General features: G+C 33.5%; 2 protein-coding genes across 5 annotated transcripts; both read left to right on the top strand.

The window, feature by feature from the left end:
- Positions 1 to 752: 752 nt before the first annotated feature.
- LOC111383718 (VQ motif-containing protein 25-like) lies at positions 753 to 1,193 on the top strand. The gene has a single exon (XM_023007856.1). The coding sequence runs from the start codon at positions 753 to 755 to the stop codon at positions 1,191 to 1,193; it is 441 nt and encodes a 146-aa protein (XP_022863624.1).
- Positions 1,194 to 10,634: 9,441 nt separating this feature from the next.
- On the top strand, positions 10,635 to 19,822 carry LOC111383696 (citrate synthase, mitochondrial-like). Of its 4 annotated transcripts, none has more exons than XM_023007827.1 (20): positions 10,635 to 10,789; positions 11,506 to 11,583; positions 11,682 to 11,744; positions 12,720 to 12,761; positions 13,305 to 13,370; positions 13,500 to 13,565; positions 13,710 to 13,823; positions 14,050 to 14,113; positions 14,378 to 14,460; positions 16,651 to 16,700; positions 16,780 to 16,857; positions 17,003 to 17,131; positions 17,251 to 17,293; positions 17,459 to 17,545; positions 18,172 to 18,273; positions 18,384 to 18,491; positions 18,632 to 18,682; positions 19,234 to 19,307; positions 19,399 to 19,450; positions 19,548 to 19,822. In XM_023007827.1, exons 2-20 carry the CDS (start codon positions 11,530 to 11,532, stop codon positions 19,638 to 19,640), a joined length of 1,419 nt encoding a protein of 472 aa, XP_022863595.1. In that variant the 5' UTR covers positions 10,635 to 10,789; positions 11,506 to 11,529; the 3' UTR covers positions 19,641 to 19,822. The 4 variants fall into 4 exon arrangements, with proteins under 4 accessions (XP_022863595.1, XP_022863594.1, XP_022863598.1 ...); XM_023007826.1 differs by lacking the exon at positions 10,635 to 10,789 and adding an exon at positions 11,183 to 11,330; XM_023007830.1 differs by lacking the exon at positions 10,635 to 10,789 and adding an exon at positions 11,200 to 11,240.
- Positions 19,823 to 22,275: the final 2,453 nt, after the last annotated feature.

A 22,275-nucleotide genomic window follows, 5' to 3' on the forward strand; every position in this document is an offset into this window, starting at 1 on the left:
TAATTTTTTGATCGTTACTTCCCTAATTCAGCAATTATTTTTTACTTGTTCACTTATAGGTGAGACTCACTTTTCTATCTAACAGTCAAAAAATTGATTCTCAAAATCACTACCGAACATACCCTTAGTGCTTATTCCACGTAGCAGTATTAGTTCATGGTTCATTAGGAGCCTGTTTGGTAGTGATTTTGAGAATTGATTTTTTAACCATTAGGAGAAAAATGGGGTCCATTTGTGAGAGAAGAAATCAATATGATGACTGAAATAATGAAATAACGGTAAAAAAATCAATTTTTTTGGAGAAAAAATCATTCTCTAACAGGCTCTAGATACGATTAAAGATGAGATATTGTACTAACAATATAAACGACAATGTAAAAGGCCGAAACCCCATTTTTGTTCACATTAATTTCCACATGATGATCTTGTGGGGGGACCCCACTATGGAATTTATTTGACTTATTCACAATGGTAAGAACAAATGTGCTGATTTGTTTGGGACGAAAATACATCATTCAGAGTTGACCCATTACGTCATCTCAGCAAGTAAATGGTACCGGGTACATCATTATCATGGCAGATTTTATTATCCATCTGATGGCTTGTAGAAGGCAAGCTGCACATGTTTTTTCTCCCCAGTTTCCACCATATATATCCACTCTCATGTTCTGCAACTTAACACTGAATTACACATATTCTCTCAATATCTCTCTATCTAAATCTCACTCTATCTGATACCCACAAGACTAAAAATGAAGCCACTTTCATTTGACACCTTCTTAACTCCATCTAAGTTGGCTATTCACAAGGACTCCCACACTATAAACAAATTGAAGCCAAAAATTCGCATAATTCACATTGTTGCACCAGAAATCATAAAAACTGATGCCGAAAATTTTCGGGAGCTTGTACAAAGACTTACAGGCAAACCTACTGCAGAAGTTAAAGATACTACAAAGGAGAAGCGTGAAGTTAAAGGAAGTACAAAGAAGGAAAGTAATGTTCAGTCGAAATCGTTGCACAGTTGCTGCAGCCAGCCAAAGAAGAACATGGAATCAGCTGAAGGTATTATAAACGAGAGTGAAGGAGAAATATATGGGGACTTTCCAGATGGATTTTTGAAGTTTCTTGAAGATGTTGATGACTTTTTCGATAATGAAGAGGAGAGTAAAATTTCCTATACCTCAGTTTAAATCTTCTCAAATCAACATGTATGAGGAAATACATCTTTGCTAGAAGACATTTGTGCATAAATTAAGGTTTTTTTCTTCAGAAACATTGCGTTCTTGCACCAAATTTGATTGCTGGAGAGCTCGCTTATCTCTCTAAGAACATTGCATGCTAACAAAGATGGAGTATTTCTATTTATTAGCCCTGGGATTCTATCTTTTGGTTTATTCATTGTCTTTCACAGGACACGTTATGTTTTCTAGTGAGAATGGTGCATTAGCATTCCATAAGCCATAAATCTTCAATTAACTTATGCTGTATTTTGGTTAGGTTTGAAAAGAGCTTATAAACTTGTAGTGAGGTTTATTTTTTACTATTAATAGAATTGTTTTATTTTATTTTTTTTGTTGTGGAAAACAATGTTGTCGCATGTCTTTTATTAATCTGGTGGAAGAAGCATGTGCAACACCACGAGACAAGTAGATCTACCACCTAACCTGCCATCAATTGACAACTAAGTTGTAGTTTGAAGAAGAAGGAATTCCTAACTGTATTTGTGAAGTGAAAGACTCGATCATCAATGCGTTTCCGGAGCTCAGTTCATCCAATCAACCAACAACTCAATGAAGAAACCAAACCAAAACCCCTCTAATCTTCCACCCTTATGGCTGCTTTCAATCACTCACAAAGGACGCACAGATAGAAAATGTAATCATGTTATGAAATTAGCCACAATGGCAAGAAGAAGAAGAAAAACAGTGGATGCAGTCACAAAGAGAGGAACAACCTTTTCTTTATAAAAGAAAAAGGAAGCAATTATACACATAGCATAAACTAAGGAAGGCAACCAGATAAATTATTAACATTAGGGTATAGTAATGGGTCAAGCCCCAGGTAAGTGAGCTTAAGTGTATCACTAAGTGAATTAACATTTATAAGACATCCAAATAAGTGGGAAACCGGTCATGAGCAACACTAATTAAATTAGGTTACTTCCAATTACCCAAATATTTTTAGAGTCAGGTCATTTCATTTGGGCATCGATTTTTCATTCAGTCATTTGATCGATGCCAAGTGAAAAATATACCAAGTTACATCATCGTTCGGGAGGTTGTTTGACATTAATTTGCCTAACAAATCTCCACCCCGTTGTCAAATGAATTGCAAGGAAAAATTATCACTTGTTAGTAATAGTTCCAAAAATGGGAGCCAATAAAATTGTAAATTAATTGCCTCCACCTATATTTAGAAGATCCTTGCAACTTCTAAACTTCACCAATGATAGCACCTTAGTGTCCATGTCCGAAGGATTATATTTTGTATATATCTTTTAAAGTATTATCATTTCTTGTGATACAATATCTCTAATAAAGTGTAACCTAATATCAACGTGCTTGGTGCGTTCGTGAACACACTAGATTTTTGCATAAATTTATAGAAGATTGACTATCCGAATATATTACCACGTAATCATTCAAAATACAAAGTTCATGAACCAAATCTCTAAGCCGCAAAGTCTCTTTAATTGCTTTAGTGGTAATAATATACTATGATACTATCGTGAATAGTGCAACTATATGTTGTAACTGTGATTTCCAACTAACACGAGAGTTAGAGAAAGTGAACACATAGGAAGAAGTTGATTTTCTATTCTCTCTATTCCTTGCATAGTTTGCATCTATAAAATCGTTCAGTTTCACACCTTTTTTTATTAGCACCAAGTTTTAGACCTACATCATTAGTTCCATTTAAATACCTTAACATCCATTTTAAGGCTTCCCAATGCTCGAGACTCGGATAAGACATGTACCTACTGAGAGTACTAACAGCAAAGGCTAAATCTGGCCTTGTATAAACCATCAAATTTATAATAGATCTAATCACATTAGAATATGAGATCTTACTCATGTATTCTATTTCATTTTCATTGCATGGAGCATGGTCTTTAGATAATACAAAATGATTAGATAAAGGTAATGTAACAGGTTTATAATCATGCATGCCAAATATTTTCAATACCATTTAAACATAAGAGGTTTGATATAAAAACAAAGCAAAATTTGACCTATCTCTTTTAATTTTCATATATAGGATTCTCTTAGCTTTATATAGATCTTTCATGTCAAATTCGTCATTCAACGTTGTTTTTATCTTGCTTATCCACTTCGGTGATGAATCAACCAAGAGCATATCATCCATATATAGCAATAAAAACACATAGTACAGACAGTGATCAAATTTATTCCTCTGAAACCCTATAATGAGTACAAAAGAATCAAATCTTTTATACTACATCTGTGATTGCTTTAAGCCATATAAAGACCTTTTTAAGAAGCACACATGATCGGCTTTTAGTATATCTTTAAAACATTTTGGTTGATTCATAAAGATTTGCTCATTAAGTTTACCATGTAAAAAAGTAAATTTTACATCAAGTTGTTTAAGTTCCTACTCAAAATGTGCAACCAAATAGTAGTGTACTTAACAATTGGTAAAAAAAAATTTCGTTATAATCAATACCCTTCTTCTGTGTGTACCCCTTAGTTACTAACTTAACTTCCAATTTTAAGGGTTCAAAAGCTCTGGTACTCTTCTTAACCTTGAAACCCCACTTACAGTCAAATGTAGATTTATTCTTAGGTCTATGTATTATATCACTAGTTTATTTTTCTTCTAAGGAACTCCTCTCCTCTTTCATTGATTTAAACCATTCTTCAGATTGTTCACTTTTCATGCCTTCTCAAAGGTTTATGACTCTCTATTAAATAGCTCATCATAGCTAGCGAGAGCAAATGCTAACTCAAACTCATATCCAAATCTTGTAGGTGCTCTCAATTATCTTCTCTCTATTCCTAGCTAAGTTACAATCTGTTAAGGGATTTTCTTCCTCGGGATTTTCTTTTATGACTATTTCATCTCTATTCTCCACCTTAGGTTGCTCAACCCCAGTCTCCACCTCATTAAGAATAGCAGGGACATATGAGCTAAGTTTTTCGAACTCTACCTTCAATTGATCTTACTCTTCACTTTGTTGTTCTTCACTCACAGATTCATGTTCAGTTTTAAGGCAAGACATTTCACCCCCATTGAACGTAACATCTTTACTCACAATAATCTTAACCCCATTTTGGCTTTTATCACATAATCTATAACCCTTGACACGCATGAGGTAACCTAGAAAAATATATTTTCTAGCTCTAGGTTTAAGCTTTCCTTCAATTTGATGAGAAAAAGTAGCACAACCAAAAGTTCTAAGCACATAATAATCACTTAGTTTACCAGATCATTTTTTATGAGTATCACAATTTATTTCTTCCTTGAGTGACAGTAGATGTATATCTCCTTAAATCAGAATGCGCGCGCGCGCGCACACACACACACACACACACACACACACACACACACACATATATATATATATATATATATATATTCGAAAATGGAAGTAGTTGTAGGTTTTTTAATTTTAAAATGGAGTCTGTGCTGTTTGCCTAAAGTGTAGTGTTCCTAGAAAGGTACTTTTGAGATGGTGTCCTTTCCAAAACTCCATTTTTATACAAAATGTGTAACCCCTTTCACTTAGACATGCAAATCTATTGTGCCACTTTAACATGGCATCAATTGCAACACTAGAGACTACAACAAGATGAGATATAACTGCAGTAGCCTTAGTGACATAGATATCCTTCCTCTTGGTACCTTTGAAAATGACAAGTGAACCTTTAATCACTTTTAATATGTCATTTCCAATTCTACATTCTAAACCTATGTCATTGAGGTTTCTCATTGAAATTAGATTTGTGTTTAGTTCTGGGACATATCTTACCATTTTAAGGTTATAGACACATCATTCTCAAATTTCAAATTTACATTTCCTATCCCTTTACCTTGCAGGCCACGTTATACATTACTACTTTCCCTTCATTCACTTTCTTATAATTTTTCAACCAATGTTTCTGGAAGTCATGTGAAAAGTATACCTAGAATCCAAGATTGGATTTGATCACTGTCATCTGCAATGTTTACAGTGTTCAGGTCAGAAGGTAACTTAAAGACATCATAAACATCAACTTTGTTATACTCTAGAGGTTCTACCAAATTTCCTTCATCTAAATTCATTTCCCACTATTCATTTTTTGCTTATAGTAATCTTTTATAAAATGACCAGTTTTCAACACCCATAACACTTTTTATTCTTAGTCTTAGATTTAGACCTAGACTTCCTCTTTTTCTTCTTTTTATTATTACCGTTTCCTTGATGATTCTGATTATCTTGATTACTATATTGCCTATTTTGCAATCTATCTCTTACATATAAGCTCTCAAAATCCTTCTCATGCTTCTTAGATTTTAGTTCTAATTCCTTACTCCATTAATAATTAATGATAATATTAGGGATTAGAGTGCACTCGTCGTACTTAGTGGCAATATTGACATCTCTTCATGCCTCAAGTATGGCACTAAGGAGCACTACTGCCTTATACTCATTAGAAACCTTATCAACAGTATTAATAATATCTTGTACCAAATTCTTGAAAGTGTCTAAATTATCATCTAAATCATTAGAAGAGTCTATTTTAAAACTAAATAATCTTTCCATGAGAAACAACTTATTAGGTAAGGACTTAACCAAGTATAGCTCTTCTAATTTATCCCACAATGCTTTAGCAGTATCTAATTTTTCTACTTTTCCTAACACTTGATTAAATAAATGCAATATGATTAATGTATAAGCACGTTCATCAACTTTATTTCTTTGATCGACAGTCATGATAGTAGGATATTCTTGTGTTATTGCTTTAGAAATCTTTTGTTTAACAAAGTCTCCTCTTTTTTGTTGTCCAATGGAAAAATCCTTTTTTCCATTAAAAACTACAAGTTCAAACATAGTACTTGTCATTGTAAAGTTCTTAATTTAAAAAAGAAAAGAAAAAAAGAAAAGGAGAGAGCTAGAAGAGTTTAGTATTCATTGTGTAAAAAAAATAATAAAAAAATAAAAAATAAAAAAATTGATAAAACACATAATCACAATTTTAAAGTACAATGAGTTACAAGAAACACAAATATGCAGAAAACTATTCTAACAGTAATGATAATAGAGTCTCCCTCAAACTCCAAACTTACAAGGATTCCTTGAAGATCATGTTCTCATGTCAGGGCTTAATTAGAACCCAAAAATTTAAAGGGCAATTAGACAGAATTGTATAATTTCAGAGATCAATTAACATAAGCACAAGTGCTTAATACAAGTTTATGGTCTAAAACATACGATGGAATAAGGAACTTACGACAATACAGAAAATGAGTTAGGGTTTAAGGGGAAAGATCGATTCAAAGTGGTGGTTTGGAGTTTTGTCCATTAGAAACTTTCAACAAATAACAAGAACTTAGATTTGAAGTTCACCCGTTACACTAAAATGCCATAGAAATACAAGAAAATAACAGATCAGTCAAGGAACTATTTTGTTACTCAATTTTCGTCAAGATCCAAAGGTAAATCCTCGCTATGGAACAATTTCTTCTAAAAAACGTCCATAGAAAGAAAGATCCTTTTACCATAGGATCTAGGGTTCATTACATTGAACACTTCTGTACAAACTGAAAACCACAAAATCTAGACCTTAGTTGTCGACACTACTTTTGTAAACTAGAAGGTATGAACAGATGTCACTTACTCTTTTCTTTCACAAAGATACACAAAGACTTATGTTTTACTTAGAAAATTAGAAGATTATCGTCCAATCAGAGACTGAAGATGATCAGAGAAAATGAAGAGAACTAACAGACACATATAGGATTTTCAATAGTACTACAGAAAATCATAAGACAAAAGTCAAATAGGATTATAGGATAACAGCGTAGGGCCCTATTTATAGTCAACACAACTACCATAGATCTTAGATGATGATCAATGGTCCAGAGAAATTGGCGACATCAACATCAAGTGTCAACTAAAGTTCCTCTTACAAAATGCGATTTCCACTTATATGGGTTTGAGATTGGGCCTCTTGTTTGGGTTATAAAGCAATGGGGAAAAATCAATTTTAAGTCAAAATTATTCTCGGACTTTTAAGTTAATCGCGAGACAACATTCTTATGTTTATATATATCACAAGTTATTAGTTATAAAAATGTTTATAAAAAGGAAACATATATAGTCACTTTGTAATCTCTCGATATACTCTCAAATAAACTACCATCTTGACACATTTGCACACTTCTTGAAACTTGTTACTAGCTTTCTCTCTTATAAATAGAAATGTAGCTTGATTGTCATAATCAAATCAACCACAACATCGTGAGATAATTAACTTTTATTTTGAACATTGTACACTTGTACAGATGAAAAAAGATCGAAGAGAAATTTTCAAACCATACGTCCCACTTGATGTTGGCAAGAAATTGTCCATATTTATTTATTTTTACTAATAATAGAAAGACAGTTTTTTTGTGGAAAAACAAATGTTGTTTCTTCATTCATTCAGTTTGGATATTTCTTAATCTATTAGGTTTCAAAATTCTTGATTTTTCGGTAAAAGTTGGAAGATTATAAAACTATAGTTGTATAATTATTGGTGTAGCATTTAATAAATTGGACAAGATTGACTAAAATATTTTGTACTATCCAATCTAAGTTAGTAAATATATTTGATTTAACGATTGTCGATATTATTATTATTATTATTATTATTTTTTTTAATTTTTTCGTGTTTATATTCAGAGGTTTTTCGTTGGCATTACATTGATCAAATTAAAACAAAAGAAACTTATAAAATTGGTCAAAATCAAAAATGTTTTTGCTACATGCTTCTGGAAGTCAAACAGCCTACCAAATCCTAAAACGGTCAGCGGCGGAATTTTCTTACTTTTCCGATTCGCCGGTTCAATTCAAGATGGGGTCCTAAACTTTTGATGATTGTGATATTTGGTCCCCAGTTTTTCATTTATAGCGCTGAGTCTCCAATCTATTCAAAATATTCTAGATCGATCCCGTGAGACGGAATAGTTGACCATTAAAACGTCCAATTTCATTATAATTACCATGATACCCTTTTTAACACTTGATTAAATAAATGCAATATGATTAATGTATAAGCACGTTCATCAACTTTATTTCTTTGATCGACAGTCATGATAGTAGGATATTCTTGTGTTATTGCTTTAGAAATCTTTTGTTTAACAAAGTCTCCTCTTTTTTATTGTCCAATGGAAAAATCCTTTTTTCCATTAAAAACTACAAGTTCAAACATAGTACTTGTCATTGTAAAGTTCTTAATTTAAAAAAAGAAAAGAAAAAAAGAAAAGGAGAGAGCTAGAAGAGTTTAGTATTCATTGTGTAAAAAAAATAATAAAAAAATAAAAAATAAAAAAATTGATAAAACACATAATCACAATTTTAAAGTACAATGAGTTACAAGAAACACAAATATGCAGAAAACTATTCTAACAGTAATGATAATAGAGTCTCCCTCAAACTCCAAACTTACAAGGATTCCTTGAAGATCATGTTCTCATGTCAGGGCTTAATTAGAACCCAAAAATTTAAAGGGCAATTAGACAGAATTGTATAATTTCAGAGATCAATTAACATAAGCACAAGTGCTTAATACAAGTTTATGGTCTAAAACATACGATGGAATAAGGAACTTACGACAATACAGAAAATGAGTTAGGGTTTAAGGGGAAAGATCGATTCAAAGTGGTGGTTTGGAGTTTTGTCCATTAGAAACTTTCAACAAATAACAAGAACTTAGATTTGAAGTTCACCCGTTACACTAAAATGCCATAGAAATACAAGAAAATAACAGATCAGTCAAGGAACTATTTTGTTACTCAATTTTCGTCAAGATCCAAAGGTAAATCCTCGCTATGGAACAATTTCTTCTAAAAAACGTCCATAGAAAGAAAGATCCTTTTACCATAGGATCTAGGGTTCATTACATTGAACACTTCTGTACAAACTGAAAACCACAAAATCTAGACCTTAGTTGTCGACACTACTTTTGTAAACTAGAAGGTATGAACAGATGTCACTTACTCTTTTCTTTCACAAAGATACACAAAGACTTATGTTTTACTTAGAAAATTAGAAGATTATCGTCCAATCAGAGACTGAAGATGATCAGAGAAAATGAAGAGAACTAACAGACACATATAGGATTTTCAATAGTACTACAGAAAATCATAAGACAAAAGTCAAATAGGATTATAGGATAACAGCGTAGGGCCCTATTTATAGTCAACACAACTACCATAGATCTTAGATGATGATCAATGGTCCAGAGAAATTGGCGACATCAACATCAAGTGTCAACTAAAGTTCCTCTTACAAAATGCGATTTCCACTTATATGGGTTTGAGATTGGGCCTCTTGTTTGGGTTATAAAGCAATGGGGAAAAATCAATTTTAAGTCAAAATTATTCTCGGACTTTTAAGTTAATCGCGAGACAACATTCTTATGTTTATATATATCACAAGTTATTAGTTATAAAAATGTTTATAAAAAGGAAACATATATAGTCACTTTGTAATCTCTCGATATACTCTCAAATAAACTACCATCTTGACACATTTGCACACTTCTTGAAACTTGTTACTAGCTTTCTCTCTTATAAATAGAAATGTAGCTTGATTGTCATAATCAAATCAACCACAACATCGTGAGATAATTAACTTTTATTTTGAACATTGTGCACTTGTACAGATGAAAAAAGATCGAAGAGAAATTTTCAAACCATACGTCCCACTTGATGTTGGCAAGAAATTGTCCATATTTATTTATTTTTACTAATAATAGAAAGACAGTTTTTTTGTGGAAAAACAAATGTTGTTTCTTCATTCATTCAGTTTGGATATTTCTTAATCTATTAGGTTTCAAAATTCTTGATTTTTCGGTAAAAGTTGGAAGATTATAAAACTATAGTTGTATAATTATTGGTGTAGCATTTAATAAATTGGACAAGATTGACTAAAATATTTTGTACTATCCAATCTAAGTTAGTAAATATATTTGATTTAACGATTGTCGATATTATTATTATTATTATTATTATTTTTTTTAATTTTTTCGTGTTTATATTCAGAGGTTTTTCGTTGGCATTACATTGATCAAATTAAAACAAAAGAAACTTATAAAATTGGTCAAAATCAAAAATGTTTTTGCTACATGCTTCTGGAAGTCAAACAGCCTACCAAATCCTAAAACGGTCAGCGGCGGAATTTTCTTACTTTTCCGATTCGCCGGTTCAATTCAAGATGGGGTCCTAAACTTTTGATGATTGTGATATTTGGTCCCCAGTTTTTCATTTATAGCGCTGAGTCTCCAATCTATTCAAAATATTCTAGATCGATCCCGTGAGACGGAATAGTTGACCATTAAAACGTCCAATTTCATTATAATTACCATGATACCCTTTTTAAATTAAATTTAATAAAAAAAAACGGAAAAAAAAAAACCCACGCCCTGCACAGCCCAACTTACAGCCATCATACAATCTCAATCGGGGCTCCAAAACTCAGCCGTCACTCATCGGAGTGAAAATCAGCTGCCACCCATTGGACTAGATCCTCCAAAACAGTCGCCGAAAGTCCTCCATTTTTAAGGCTTGGGTTTCTTTGGTGAGTTTAACAGCAATCTTTGCATCATTTTTTGGATTTCTTTGATTGGATGCTTAAAGGAATCTTTTTATCAATGCAACAATTTTAGAATTTCTTTAAATCTGCCAATACTTGGTCTTGAAAGAATGAGATTAGAAAGATTGGAGGAATGGAGGGATGGTACAGTTAGATTACTGGAGTGCCGACGGTGTAGCGGGTTCGTATTGTGGTGGGGCGATCGTGGCAGATCTTACTATCGCCGGCGGCAGAAGCCGGTGGTGGCAGTGCGCATCTGGATTTTTTTCTTTTTCTTTCTTTTTTGTTTTTTTTTGTTTTTTTGTTTTCTATTTTATGAAATGGAATTAAGGGTATAATGGTCATTGAGTGCCATAACTGGTAACAAATTTTACTCACGTTCACATCTCTCTATCCAGTTCCATTTGCTTCTCTCTCTTCATTTCCTTATTTATAGGTCACTGCCTAATAATCCCAATTATACCTTTTTATTTACATAAAAATTCGCATTATTAAAGCTTGTGATTGGATTTTGTTACTTTTCTTTGTAAGCATCAATGCAATTTTTGGTCAAACTTCGACCTTTCTTTGTTGATCTGCTGAATTATAATATTTTTCACTCTTTGGCTTAGTTTTACACTGGTATATGCTTTGTTTGAGTATTTCTGCGCTGATATTCTGTGAAGATGTTTAATTTGTTTGAAATATATGCTTTGGTGCAGTAAACTTTGGTTTTGTGAACAACAATGGTTTTCTTTAGAGGCGGTGTTTCTCTAATATCCAAGCTGCGGTCACGCGCAGTAAGTATTATCTTTTAATCGGTGGTTATTTTATTGAAACTGTTTTTAGGAATAATATATGCAGAAAATGGAAATAATTGATTTCTTCTATTTGGTAGGTGCAACAGCCTAGTCTTCGAGATTCAGTACGCTGGCTTCAATACCAGACCTCCTCTGATCTTGTAAGCCTCTGTGTGTATGACTGTGCACTCTCTTGGTGGATCATATATATTTTCCTTGTGAATCAACGTGCTCTTGATTTGGTTTGGTCGCTGTTCTATTTTGATGATTGCCAAAGTTGGTTCTTTGTTGGCATGCTGCGATAGTGGGCTTGTACATACAATTTATGTGGTCTTCATGCATCTGTTGCACCAATAAAGAAGAAAGAATAGGAAATTGAGAAGAAAACTTATAAATATGTTTGATATTTCTTCATGGCCAAACATACTAGAGACATTTTTATATCAATATGGGATAAAAAGGGAAGAAAAAGAAATGTTGAAAATGGTATTCTTTGTATAGTTACTAATGCAAAGGGGGAAAGTAAGAAAAATAGATGTTCCAATCTTTTAATAAATTTTCAGCTGAGCGTGCGTAATTTTAGTTTTCCCAATTTCATCCTAAAAGCCCTGAAAGTCTGAGATGATTTATCTTCTGCGCACTTCTCCTATTTCTCTCTCGTAATAACTGCCAATTAATGGGGACGGGAGGAAGATTCAGATCCTTAAGAGGCAAGTAGCAAAAATCAGGTGAAGGGAAAACATATAGTTAAAAGACATAGCAGCTCCTGTGCTTGTGAAACTGGTGCTAGTTTAACTGTTCCTGAAATGCTAGGAAGGATGGTGATGCAATTTTTGTGATGATGATCATTTTATATAAAGCTTATTAGATGCTGAAATTTTCTATGCGAGTTATATAATGTGCACATCTGACAATGTAGAGGGTCATTGTCAAATCTCTGGTTATATTTATTTTATAGTGAGAAGAATGTCAATGAAGTGGGATTACTGGGTTTTGGGATTGCTAAATGTTGGAACTCCAAACTTGTGATTAAGTATTTTAATCGAGTTTGTTTTTACCTTGTTGACTGTTTCTTGTGTTGCGGTACAACTTAATAAAAAATTGATTAAGTTATTTAACTAATGCCTTCCTTGCAGGACCTTCAATCTCAGTTGAAAGAATTGATTCCAGAACAGCAGGTACATTTATTAAGCTAAAAGTATTGATTTTAACTGTACCTTGTTAACCTGACAACTCTAGTTTATCAAATTGGCCCATGTTTTATTTGCAATAAATTTTCAATTATAAGTTTCAAATTCAAATATACTCATATCACCTGCATTCATACAAAACAACATAAAGGAAAAGGACAGATATTATGCCCCTGTTTGGTGGGATTAAAATCAAGATTTAATTTAAGTCAAAGTCAACAATTAATTTCAACGACATATTCATGGGATTCATGACTTTTGACCACACAATTCATCATTTTTTTTTATCAAAATCTACTAAAAATTTGATTCTATTCTCACCAAACAAGGGCTATATTTATACTTGTTAGAAATAAACACCTCTCTCTCTCTCTCTCTCTCTCTGTCGCTCACACACACACATTTGGTGATTAAACCATAATTTATTTAATGAATTCAGCAAAGCTTTAGTAACAGAAGGGGCCCTTGGTTGAAGGGTCTTAAGGGTGGGAGTATTGATGTTCATTGTGTTAACCCTTTTTTCTGTCACAGGAGCGCCTGAAGAAACTCAAGTCGGAACATGGAAAAGTTCAGCTGGGGAACATTACTGTTGATATGGTATAATTTCTCTATTTCCACTTTGGCTAAATAAAATTGTTAATTGGATTACATCCACAATATTTGTCTAGTGATTTTACAAAATTGATAGTGGAGGCATTGATTATTCTATCTGTACATTTTTGATAGGTTCTTGGTGGGATGAGAGGAATGACAGGATTACTATGGGAAACCTCATTACTGGATCCAGACGAGGTAAGAAGCCTTTTATCAATTTTAGCTTTTAATGAGATAATTATGCAGTGAGTAGATACACCATACACATGGCATGAATTGTCTGAAAACCGATGTATGTAAAATTTACTCGTTAATTTCTTGTTGTCTTCTCGACTTTCTTAGGGAATTCGCTTCCGGGGTTTGTCTATTCCTGAATGCCAAAAGTTATTACCTGCAGCAAAGCCTGGTGGAGAACCGTTGCCAGAGGGCCTCCTCTGGCTTCTTTTAACTGGGAAGGTAAGTTTACATTGTTGTAATATCTAGAATGTTGTATGAAATACTGAATCCATTAGGATAGGTCACATTTTGCATTTTTCCCTTAATGTACAGGTAAAAAAAGCTGCTTTTCAGGTTGTGGCTTGTTATTGAGCCACCTTTTAATTACAAATTTACGCTTTCAGGTTCCTCTATGCTCCTTAACTTGCTTGATGTTAATTAATGTTCTCTTCCTCATTTTACTCAGGTACCCACAACAGAGCAAGTTGATTCGTTATCAAAGGAATTGAGAAGTCGTGCTACTGTCCCAGGTTCTTCAATTCTCTCTACTGTCTTTACTGCTTCTTGGTTCCTGTGTTGTAATTTTAATTTTGTATGCTTTTTTCCCCCTTTATCTATGGTTTCCGTTGGCCATCCAGAGCAAAGTGGAGGGTTGTGGTAGGTTGAAAACATCTGAAATCTCATGACATAGAAAGGGTGTAAATACTGAATCTGTTTGACAGTGTAAAGCTGTAGTGCTGCATTTATCTGTTATTCAAATATCTTCATCTGAACATTCTCATATTTGCTTGCAGATCATGTTTACAAAACCATCAATGCCTTACCTGTTAATGCTCATCCTATGACTCAGTTTGCCACTGGTGTCATGGCCCTTCAGGTGGATTGAACTACTTTTTTCTGTCTGTAATATTCACTGATGATTATTTGTTGTACAATCTGGTTCAGATGAATGTGGTCATCCATAAATGTTTGTTAGCTGTTCATCTTTTTGTGCATTATTCATGTTTCTTGTTCTGTTCTGAGTAGTATATTTGTCAGATTTGTTTGAAATTCTAAATTGCAATACAAGTAGAAGTTGCTAAGTTGAGAAAACATGTTTAATGTGTTGATATTCCTTGGCTGCTAATAAATACTATTTATAAATATGCTGGTTCATCTCTCATCATTTTTGGAAGCTTAAAGTGTGAAAAGGAAAGAACGAGATTTGAGGAAGGAGTCGAACACGAGCATTTCTGTGAACTCTAAAAAGACAAGAAAGACCATTGTGATTGTGGCTTCTTAGTATGGAAACTTAGAGACTCGCATCTCCGTATAGGACATATTTTAAAAACTAAAGTCAAAAACTCTTCGAGTAAATTATAAAGGTGTTCAATATATATATATATATATATATATTTTTTTTTTTTTTTAATTTTTTGATAAATTTAAGATTTAGGAATCGAGAGGGAAACAAGAAGGAAACCTTCGTGGAAATTTGAACTTTTCAACTTTATATGTGTTTCTATATGCATGTTCAACCTTAGCCCCAGTTTGACAACTATTGAGTTTTTTTGAGGAAAATGAGTTTTGGAATAGTGATATTTGGTGAATGTGTGGTTAAAAAGTAGGAAAAAAGTTCTAGGTTTATGTGAAGAATATTTTATTGTGAGAATGTGTTGTGGTTGTCAAACAGGGGCTTACTAAACTACTAATATTATACACAATAATCAGCCAGTAGATCAATGAAAAGAATGTGAAGATTTTGAGAGAGAGAGAGAGAAGTTCATCTCTTTCCGGGTGAAGATAACAATAGAAACATTGTATAGTGTACAGTTGATTTATTAAATCTAATCAGGAAAAAAATTGCACATTATATATTGTACACAGAGTTGGCTTCCAGAATCTAAATCTGGAAACAAATCAATCCTACTGGAACGTACAATCTATCTACAGTAATTTCTTTTACAAATCAACTTTAGATTTTCTAACAAAAAGAAAGTTGGAACTAGAGGCTATTGAACTTGTATTGATCAAACAAATAAATAGAAGTACAAAGTTTGAAGATTAAAAGTCAAACGGTAAGAAGATGATGAGGGCGAAAGGACAAAGAGAAGCATGTAGATTTTTTAAGTATGCAATTTTGCAAACCAAGCAGTTAATGAAAGGAAAAACAAGCTTCAGTAAACGTCTTACAGTGTAATCAGTTCAACTTTTACTGATGAGATTCTGAGAACTAAAAATTTTGCAATTATAGCTTAAGTAGCAATCTTTGTCTTCGATCAGTAATAAGTTCCTAGTAAAAATGCATCTAAAGTATCATTTATTGCTGCATGTTATTTTTAGCATTCCTTAATGGTAAATAGTTTTATAAATTAGAGTATTGCGATAAATTTTATATAATAAACATAAAAATCAGTTTTTGTGGTACATTTCCCTGACATTTGGTATCCCACTCTTTTGGAAAATGTCATTTCCACTTCTCATTAGTTGGTCTTCCTGTCTGTTTCCGTGCTTCCAAGGTCTTTGCTCATTTAAAAGAAAAAATTCCGAGACCGTAGCTACTGGTGGTGATTAGAACATTATGACATTCCTTATCATTGTCCTTAGAAATAAATGGACTTCATTACACCTGTGGTCAATTTCTTTACCAGATATTGAGCTTGTATGGTAAAGATTTTAAGTCAATTAAGATCAATTTTTTGATCGATATTTTACTATTTCAGTTGTCATTTTTTAATTCTTTTCTCACAAGTAGAACTCACTTTATGTTTAACAGTCAAAAAATTAATTATCAAATCCCTACCAAACAAGCACATTAACTAGTTGCATTGATGAATGGACCATGCATGTAGATACATGTGACTAGATCTTACAACATGATTGCCATGCATAATCTTTAGTCAATGGCCTTCCCTTGATCTTGTTGCTTGTGGTGTGTATTTGTGTGAAATTGCTGTAATTTGTTGCTAATATCTAGTTAGGTACAACAGTTAACAACATTTCTTGATTTTATGAGAGGGTGGTCACTGGCTTCAATTAGTGTAATGAGCTGTCAATTGAAAAGTTCACAGTATTTCTTCTGTTTTAGGTTCAAAGTGAATTTCAAAAGGCATATGAGAAGGGGATCCACAAATCGAAGTGAGTCTTTAAACAGCTTTTATAATCTGATTAAATATTAATTTCTGTTTCATGCAACTTGATGTTCATCTAATTTTAGGTACTGGGAAACAACATATGAGGACTCCCTAAGTTTGATTGCTCAAGTTCCAGTTGTGGCTTCCTATGTCTATAGAAGGTTGGTTAACAGTATCATGTCTTTTTGTATTCAAATCTAAGTTGTGGCTTGTGTGTATATTTTTATTAAATTCTGATAAGTTCCTCATGATTGATACATATTCAATCTATCTTGTTTCAATTCACATTTCATTGAACTTGTGAAGGATGTATAAGAATGGACAAGTTATACCAATGGATGATTCCCTAGATTATGGTGGAAATTTTGCACACATGCTGGGTTTTGATATTCCTGACATGCTAGAGCTTATGAGGCTTTATGTGACCATCCACAGGTGGGTTTTATTGATATGCCAAGATAGTTTATCAGTGTATGCGATATATAGATTTGAATTAGTTCTACTTATTTCCAAAATAAGCTGATGTCTTTTGACATTTATATCATGTGTTGCAGTGATCATGAAGGCGGAAATGTTAGTGCTCATACTGGTCATCTAGTAAGTGACATGACTTTATATGACCATTTTGTAAATATTGCTAATGTTTGCATCTGGTTGAAGTTGCCTATACAAGTTTATAAAATCTTTTATAACATTTTATGCAATTTGGAAATTTGTTCAATATTTATGTACTGCTTCACTAACTATTTTCATACCTGCCAGGTTGCCAGTGCACTTTCTGATCCTTATCTCTCATTTGCTGCTGCCTTAAATGGTTTAGCTGGTCCACTTCATGGTTTGGCTAATCAGGTGCATCAATGTTTTTCCCATGTGTGGTTTTAGGAAATAGCTGTTCGTAAATGTAAATAGTGATGCTTGTATGACCAGCTGCTCTTTTATTGTAGACTCCGTCTACACCAATTTTTATTTATTTATTTATTTTTATTTTTATTTTTTTTGGTGGGGTGGGGGGGTCTTGTAGAACAGTACTCTTGGGGATCCTGTTTCATATAGGCATAGTGCTCAAGTGGCTATCCTGATTGCTATATGGTTTTGACGTCAGATGATTCTTTGAATTGGGTCAAACTTAATCATTCTAGTGCAGCACCAAAGCCTCTTTTAAGATGTGGGTTTAAAATGCCAAAAGATTGTCCCAGGTTTCTATTATTTTAAGTATTTGCAATTATTTCTTTTTGTTGATGACCCATAACCAGCCCAATGGCAAATCTCATGGCCCTGAAGACAAATCTCATTTGCTAAATTGTTCCAAGTAGATCGCTCAAAACCTAAAACAAAATTGTTGTCTATTTTCTGTCATTTATGAGCTCCCTATACAATTTGGATTCTTTTCATAATGATTTTCTTTCAATTCTGATGTCTTATTGTGAGCTGATTTCTTTACTTTTCCTGTGTTTGTGCCTGACATGCTATTACAGGAAGTCTTACTATGGATTAAATCTGTGGTAGAGGAGTGCGGAGAGAATGTCAGCAAAGAAAATTTGAAAGATCATATCTGGAAAACATTGAACAGCGGCAAGGTAGTATATTCATTAAAATTATTGAAATATTCCATTTTCATCCCTCTCTCTCTACTTTGTTTTATATAACTAAAATGTTCAACTTTTTCACCCTTTTCTCTGATTTGCAGGTTGTTCCTGGATTCGGACATGGAGTTCTGCGCAAGACAGATCCAAGATACACATGCCAGAGAGAGTTTGCACTAAAGCACTTGCCTGAAGATCCACTATTCAAACTGGTCATTACTTGAGCCTTGATATTGTAACATGGCTGTGTCTTTATAATTGTACCTGCTTATGGCAGGTGTTAAAATTTTACCCTCATTATCATCATCATCATCATTTTTATCCTCATTAATTTATAATTATTTTTTTGCAGGTTTCAAACCTTTATGAAGTTGTCCCTCCTATTCTCTTAGAACTTGGCAAGGTAAATGATGCTCTGTTTTGCAGTGATCATGAAGGCGGAAATGTTAGTGCTCATACTGGTCATCTAGTAAGTGACATGACTTTATATGACCATTTGGTAAATATTGCTAATGTTTGCATCTGGTTGAAGTTGCCTATACAAGTTTATAAAATCTTTTATAACATTTTATGCAATTTGGAAATTTGTTCAATATTTATGTACTGCTTCACTAACTATTTTCATACCTGCCAGGTTGCCAGTGCACTTTCTGATCCTTATCTCTCATTTGCTGCTGCCTTAAATGGTTTAGCTGGTCCACTTCATGGTTTGGCTAATCAGGTGCATCAATGTTTTTCCCATGTGTGGTTTTAGGAAATAGCTGTTCGTAAATGTAAATAGTGATGCTTGTATGACCAGCTGCTCTTTTATTGTAGACTCCGTCTACACCAATTTTTATTTATTTATTTATTTTTATTTTTATTTTTTTTGGTGGGGTGGGGGGGGGGGGGGGGGGCTATTTTAATGCAAAACCTCCACCTAATGAGCATTATTTCTGGGACGTGTTTTTGTAGGTTAAAAACCCTTGGCCCAATGTAGACGCCCACAGTGGGGTGTTGCTCAACCATTATGGATTGACTGAAGCAAGGTAAGCACTTCATTCTTTCTCAATACTTCACTGTCTCTTTTAATTATAAAAAACATGAGGATAATAACAGTTTCATTCTCATTATTGACAGATACTACACTGTTCTCTTTGGCGTATCAAGGGCTATTGGCATTTGTTCTCAGGTTCCTTGCCCTATATTCATTCTTCTTCTCGTATTTCAATTCTTATTTGTGATTTCTATCTGAGTTTTGTATGATTTTTGTGTTTTTGTTGGTTTAGCTTATATGGGACCGTGCTCTTGGATTGCCACTTGAGAGGCCAAAAAGTGTTACAATGGAATGGCTTGAAAATTCTTGCAAGAAAGCTGCTTAAGAGTGAAATTTCACAGGGTTAGAGTACTATTAACAATTTTTGTAATAATAATTGCTCGAGAAAGGCATTTTTCTGTGTGGTGACACAATGTCCTGTGGTCCAATGGTATGTCCGTATCAGCATTAAATTATTTTTAACTCGGGAGATTACTTGAAATAAGAAGCTGTTTATTTTTCATTTCCCCCTATTATTCATTATCTTAGTTGATGGTTTGTGCAGCGGTTCTCCAATTCATGAACAAATAAGTTGATTCGCTATTCGCATGGTTGATATCGTAATGTTTGTTTGGCTCTTTTGCTGACATTATGATGCGATTATCAGTCAATGTTTGTTAAATTATTGATTGTACATACTATTGGGCACATTTGATGACATTTGGAGTGATGTATAATAAATTATAAGCAGTGATGAGAAACTCATTATCTTTATCTTAGATATAACTGATCGATGCACCTATCATCGAGTAAAGTGCTTGAATACATCTTGGTTTGGTTTGCCTATCTTGGATACTAGGTTTGCCTTGTAGAAGTGCAAAATCGAAATAGAGAAGAAAGCAGGATCAAGAAAAGTGCTTTGCCTACAAATAAGAAAAGATATGGAGACAAGGGGACGTCCATGTCAGATTCCTCTTGAAGGTTCAGCATTGTACCGAAATCCCCTATTAATACAAAATGCAAAACTAGAAATGGATATGCAAGATGTAGCCATTTTCTCGAAAACCCCATTTTAGTCACAACTTTTAACACAAAATTTCACTCAACTTGTTCGTAAGTTTTACTTGTATCAAGCTAGCTCGCCATAAAATAGTGGTGATCTTCTGTCCATGATGGGAACGAGTTATTTTACTCATTGCAGTTGTGACAACATCTAGTGTTGTCATGTCAGTGGTGAGGATATGACATGACACCATCAAATGTTGCCACACTCATAATGGACATAATAACTCGAGTAATGCTATTCAAAGTGAAAATTATTGGTGGTCGTTTTACATTGCATACATGTTTTGCTTTGTTATTTGATATATTAATATGATAGGTTTTTATTATCTCAGGCACCAAATAATAAAGCAATACATATATGTTAGGTGATGCAACTACCTATAATCTTTACTATGAATAGTATTACTTTAATGACTCTTGCCCACTTTGGGCAAGATCTCAAATCCACACCGTAAAATCCCTATAACCATTAGCCCCCAGTCGCATGGAGCGTAATCGATGCCACTATTACATTGTTTAAAATTTTCGATTGAGCACAAAAACACTTTGGTTCTTGGATACGTGAGTTGGAAGAACACTTTTGAGCCTAATTAGTAAATATGTGGTCTCTAAAGGCATTTCCTTCTTCGAGATGAGAACCAGATTACTATTATTCACCTCCTTAATCGACTGGCCATCATTCAATACTCCGAATGGCCTAACTAGATCCCAATGAGTGTAGAAGGTGGCAAGAAAGCCATTAGGATCCAGTGCTTTGATCGATTCCTTAGTCTTTTAGCGCTGCATAGACCTCTTCTAATGCAAATGGACAATCAATGTGAGTTCGGTGAAGCTTAGACAGATGAGAATCTATCCCCGTTGCTCTAGCATCCAAGTCCTCTATCATTCCTCTATCGGAGGCCATCTACTCTCAAAGATTCGGCTGAATTACTTTCCACCACCTTAACAGTCAACCCGTTCTCATCCTTAAGATTTGGGATTAAGCTGCTTGTACATGTACTTTTGTCAAGGATTTTTACAAATGATGAGGTGGCAAAACTGAATTGGCTAGTTTTATTTTATTTTATTATTATTATTTTTTCCAACTGTCAATGAAATTCTGCAAATGTAAATCTCTCAAACTGTATGTAAAAATCCCTGGCAATGTAGCATAACTCTAAGCTTTAAAATAAAGTTTTTCCAACAAAGACTATAGGCTCTAATGTGAAAATATTTTGTATTTATCACCCTTCTCAACCATTACGCCCTTGACCCTTTTCTCCAATAACATTCTTCTCTATGTAATCCATTATTATTCGCCTCTTCCAATCCCCTTATCTCGTCTATATGTGCTGCATTATCTAGAAATATAGGATAGTTTCTCCGGCCGATCAACATTCTAACATTTTCCAAATGAAAGTAAACATTTGGTACCTTGACATTGGTGCTAGCAATCACATGCATGGAAATAAAAATTATGTTCGTGGAACTTGATGAATTGGTGAGTGGCAACGTCACATTTGGAGATGAATTCAAAATTTTGGTAAGAGACAAAGATGATATCTTATACTCGTGAAAAATGGAAATCATCAATTTATTTCAAATGTTTATCATGTGCCAAACATGAAGAACAATATTTTGAGATTGGGTCAACTTCTAGAAAAGGGTTATGGCATTCATATGAAATAAAGAAGTCTTTAACTAAGAGATTGCACAAGTAGTTTGATTACTAAAGTACTGATGACAAATAATAGAATTTTTTTTGTTAAATATTCAAAATGATGCCGCAAAATACTTAAAGGCTTGTGTAAAAGATATATCATGGCTATGACATCTAAGGTTGAAACATCTCTTTTTTGGTGATTTGGAGTTGCTATCCAAGAAGAAAATGGTGAAAGGATTTGTCGAAGCCCAAGCTCTACTGTATCAACGCTATT

This window comes from Olea europaea, unplaced genomic scaffold, assembly GCF_002742605.1.
Source record: "Olea europaea var. sylvestris unplaced genomic scaffold, O_europaea_v1 scaffold274, whole genome shotgun sequence".
In the NCBI taxonomy this organism is placed as follows: Eukaryota; Viridiplantae; Streptophyta; class Magnoliopsida; order Lamiales; family Oleaceae; genus Olea; species Olea europaea.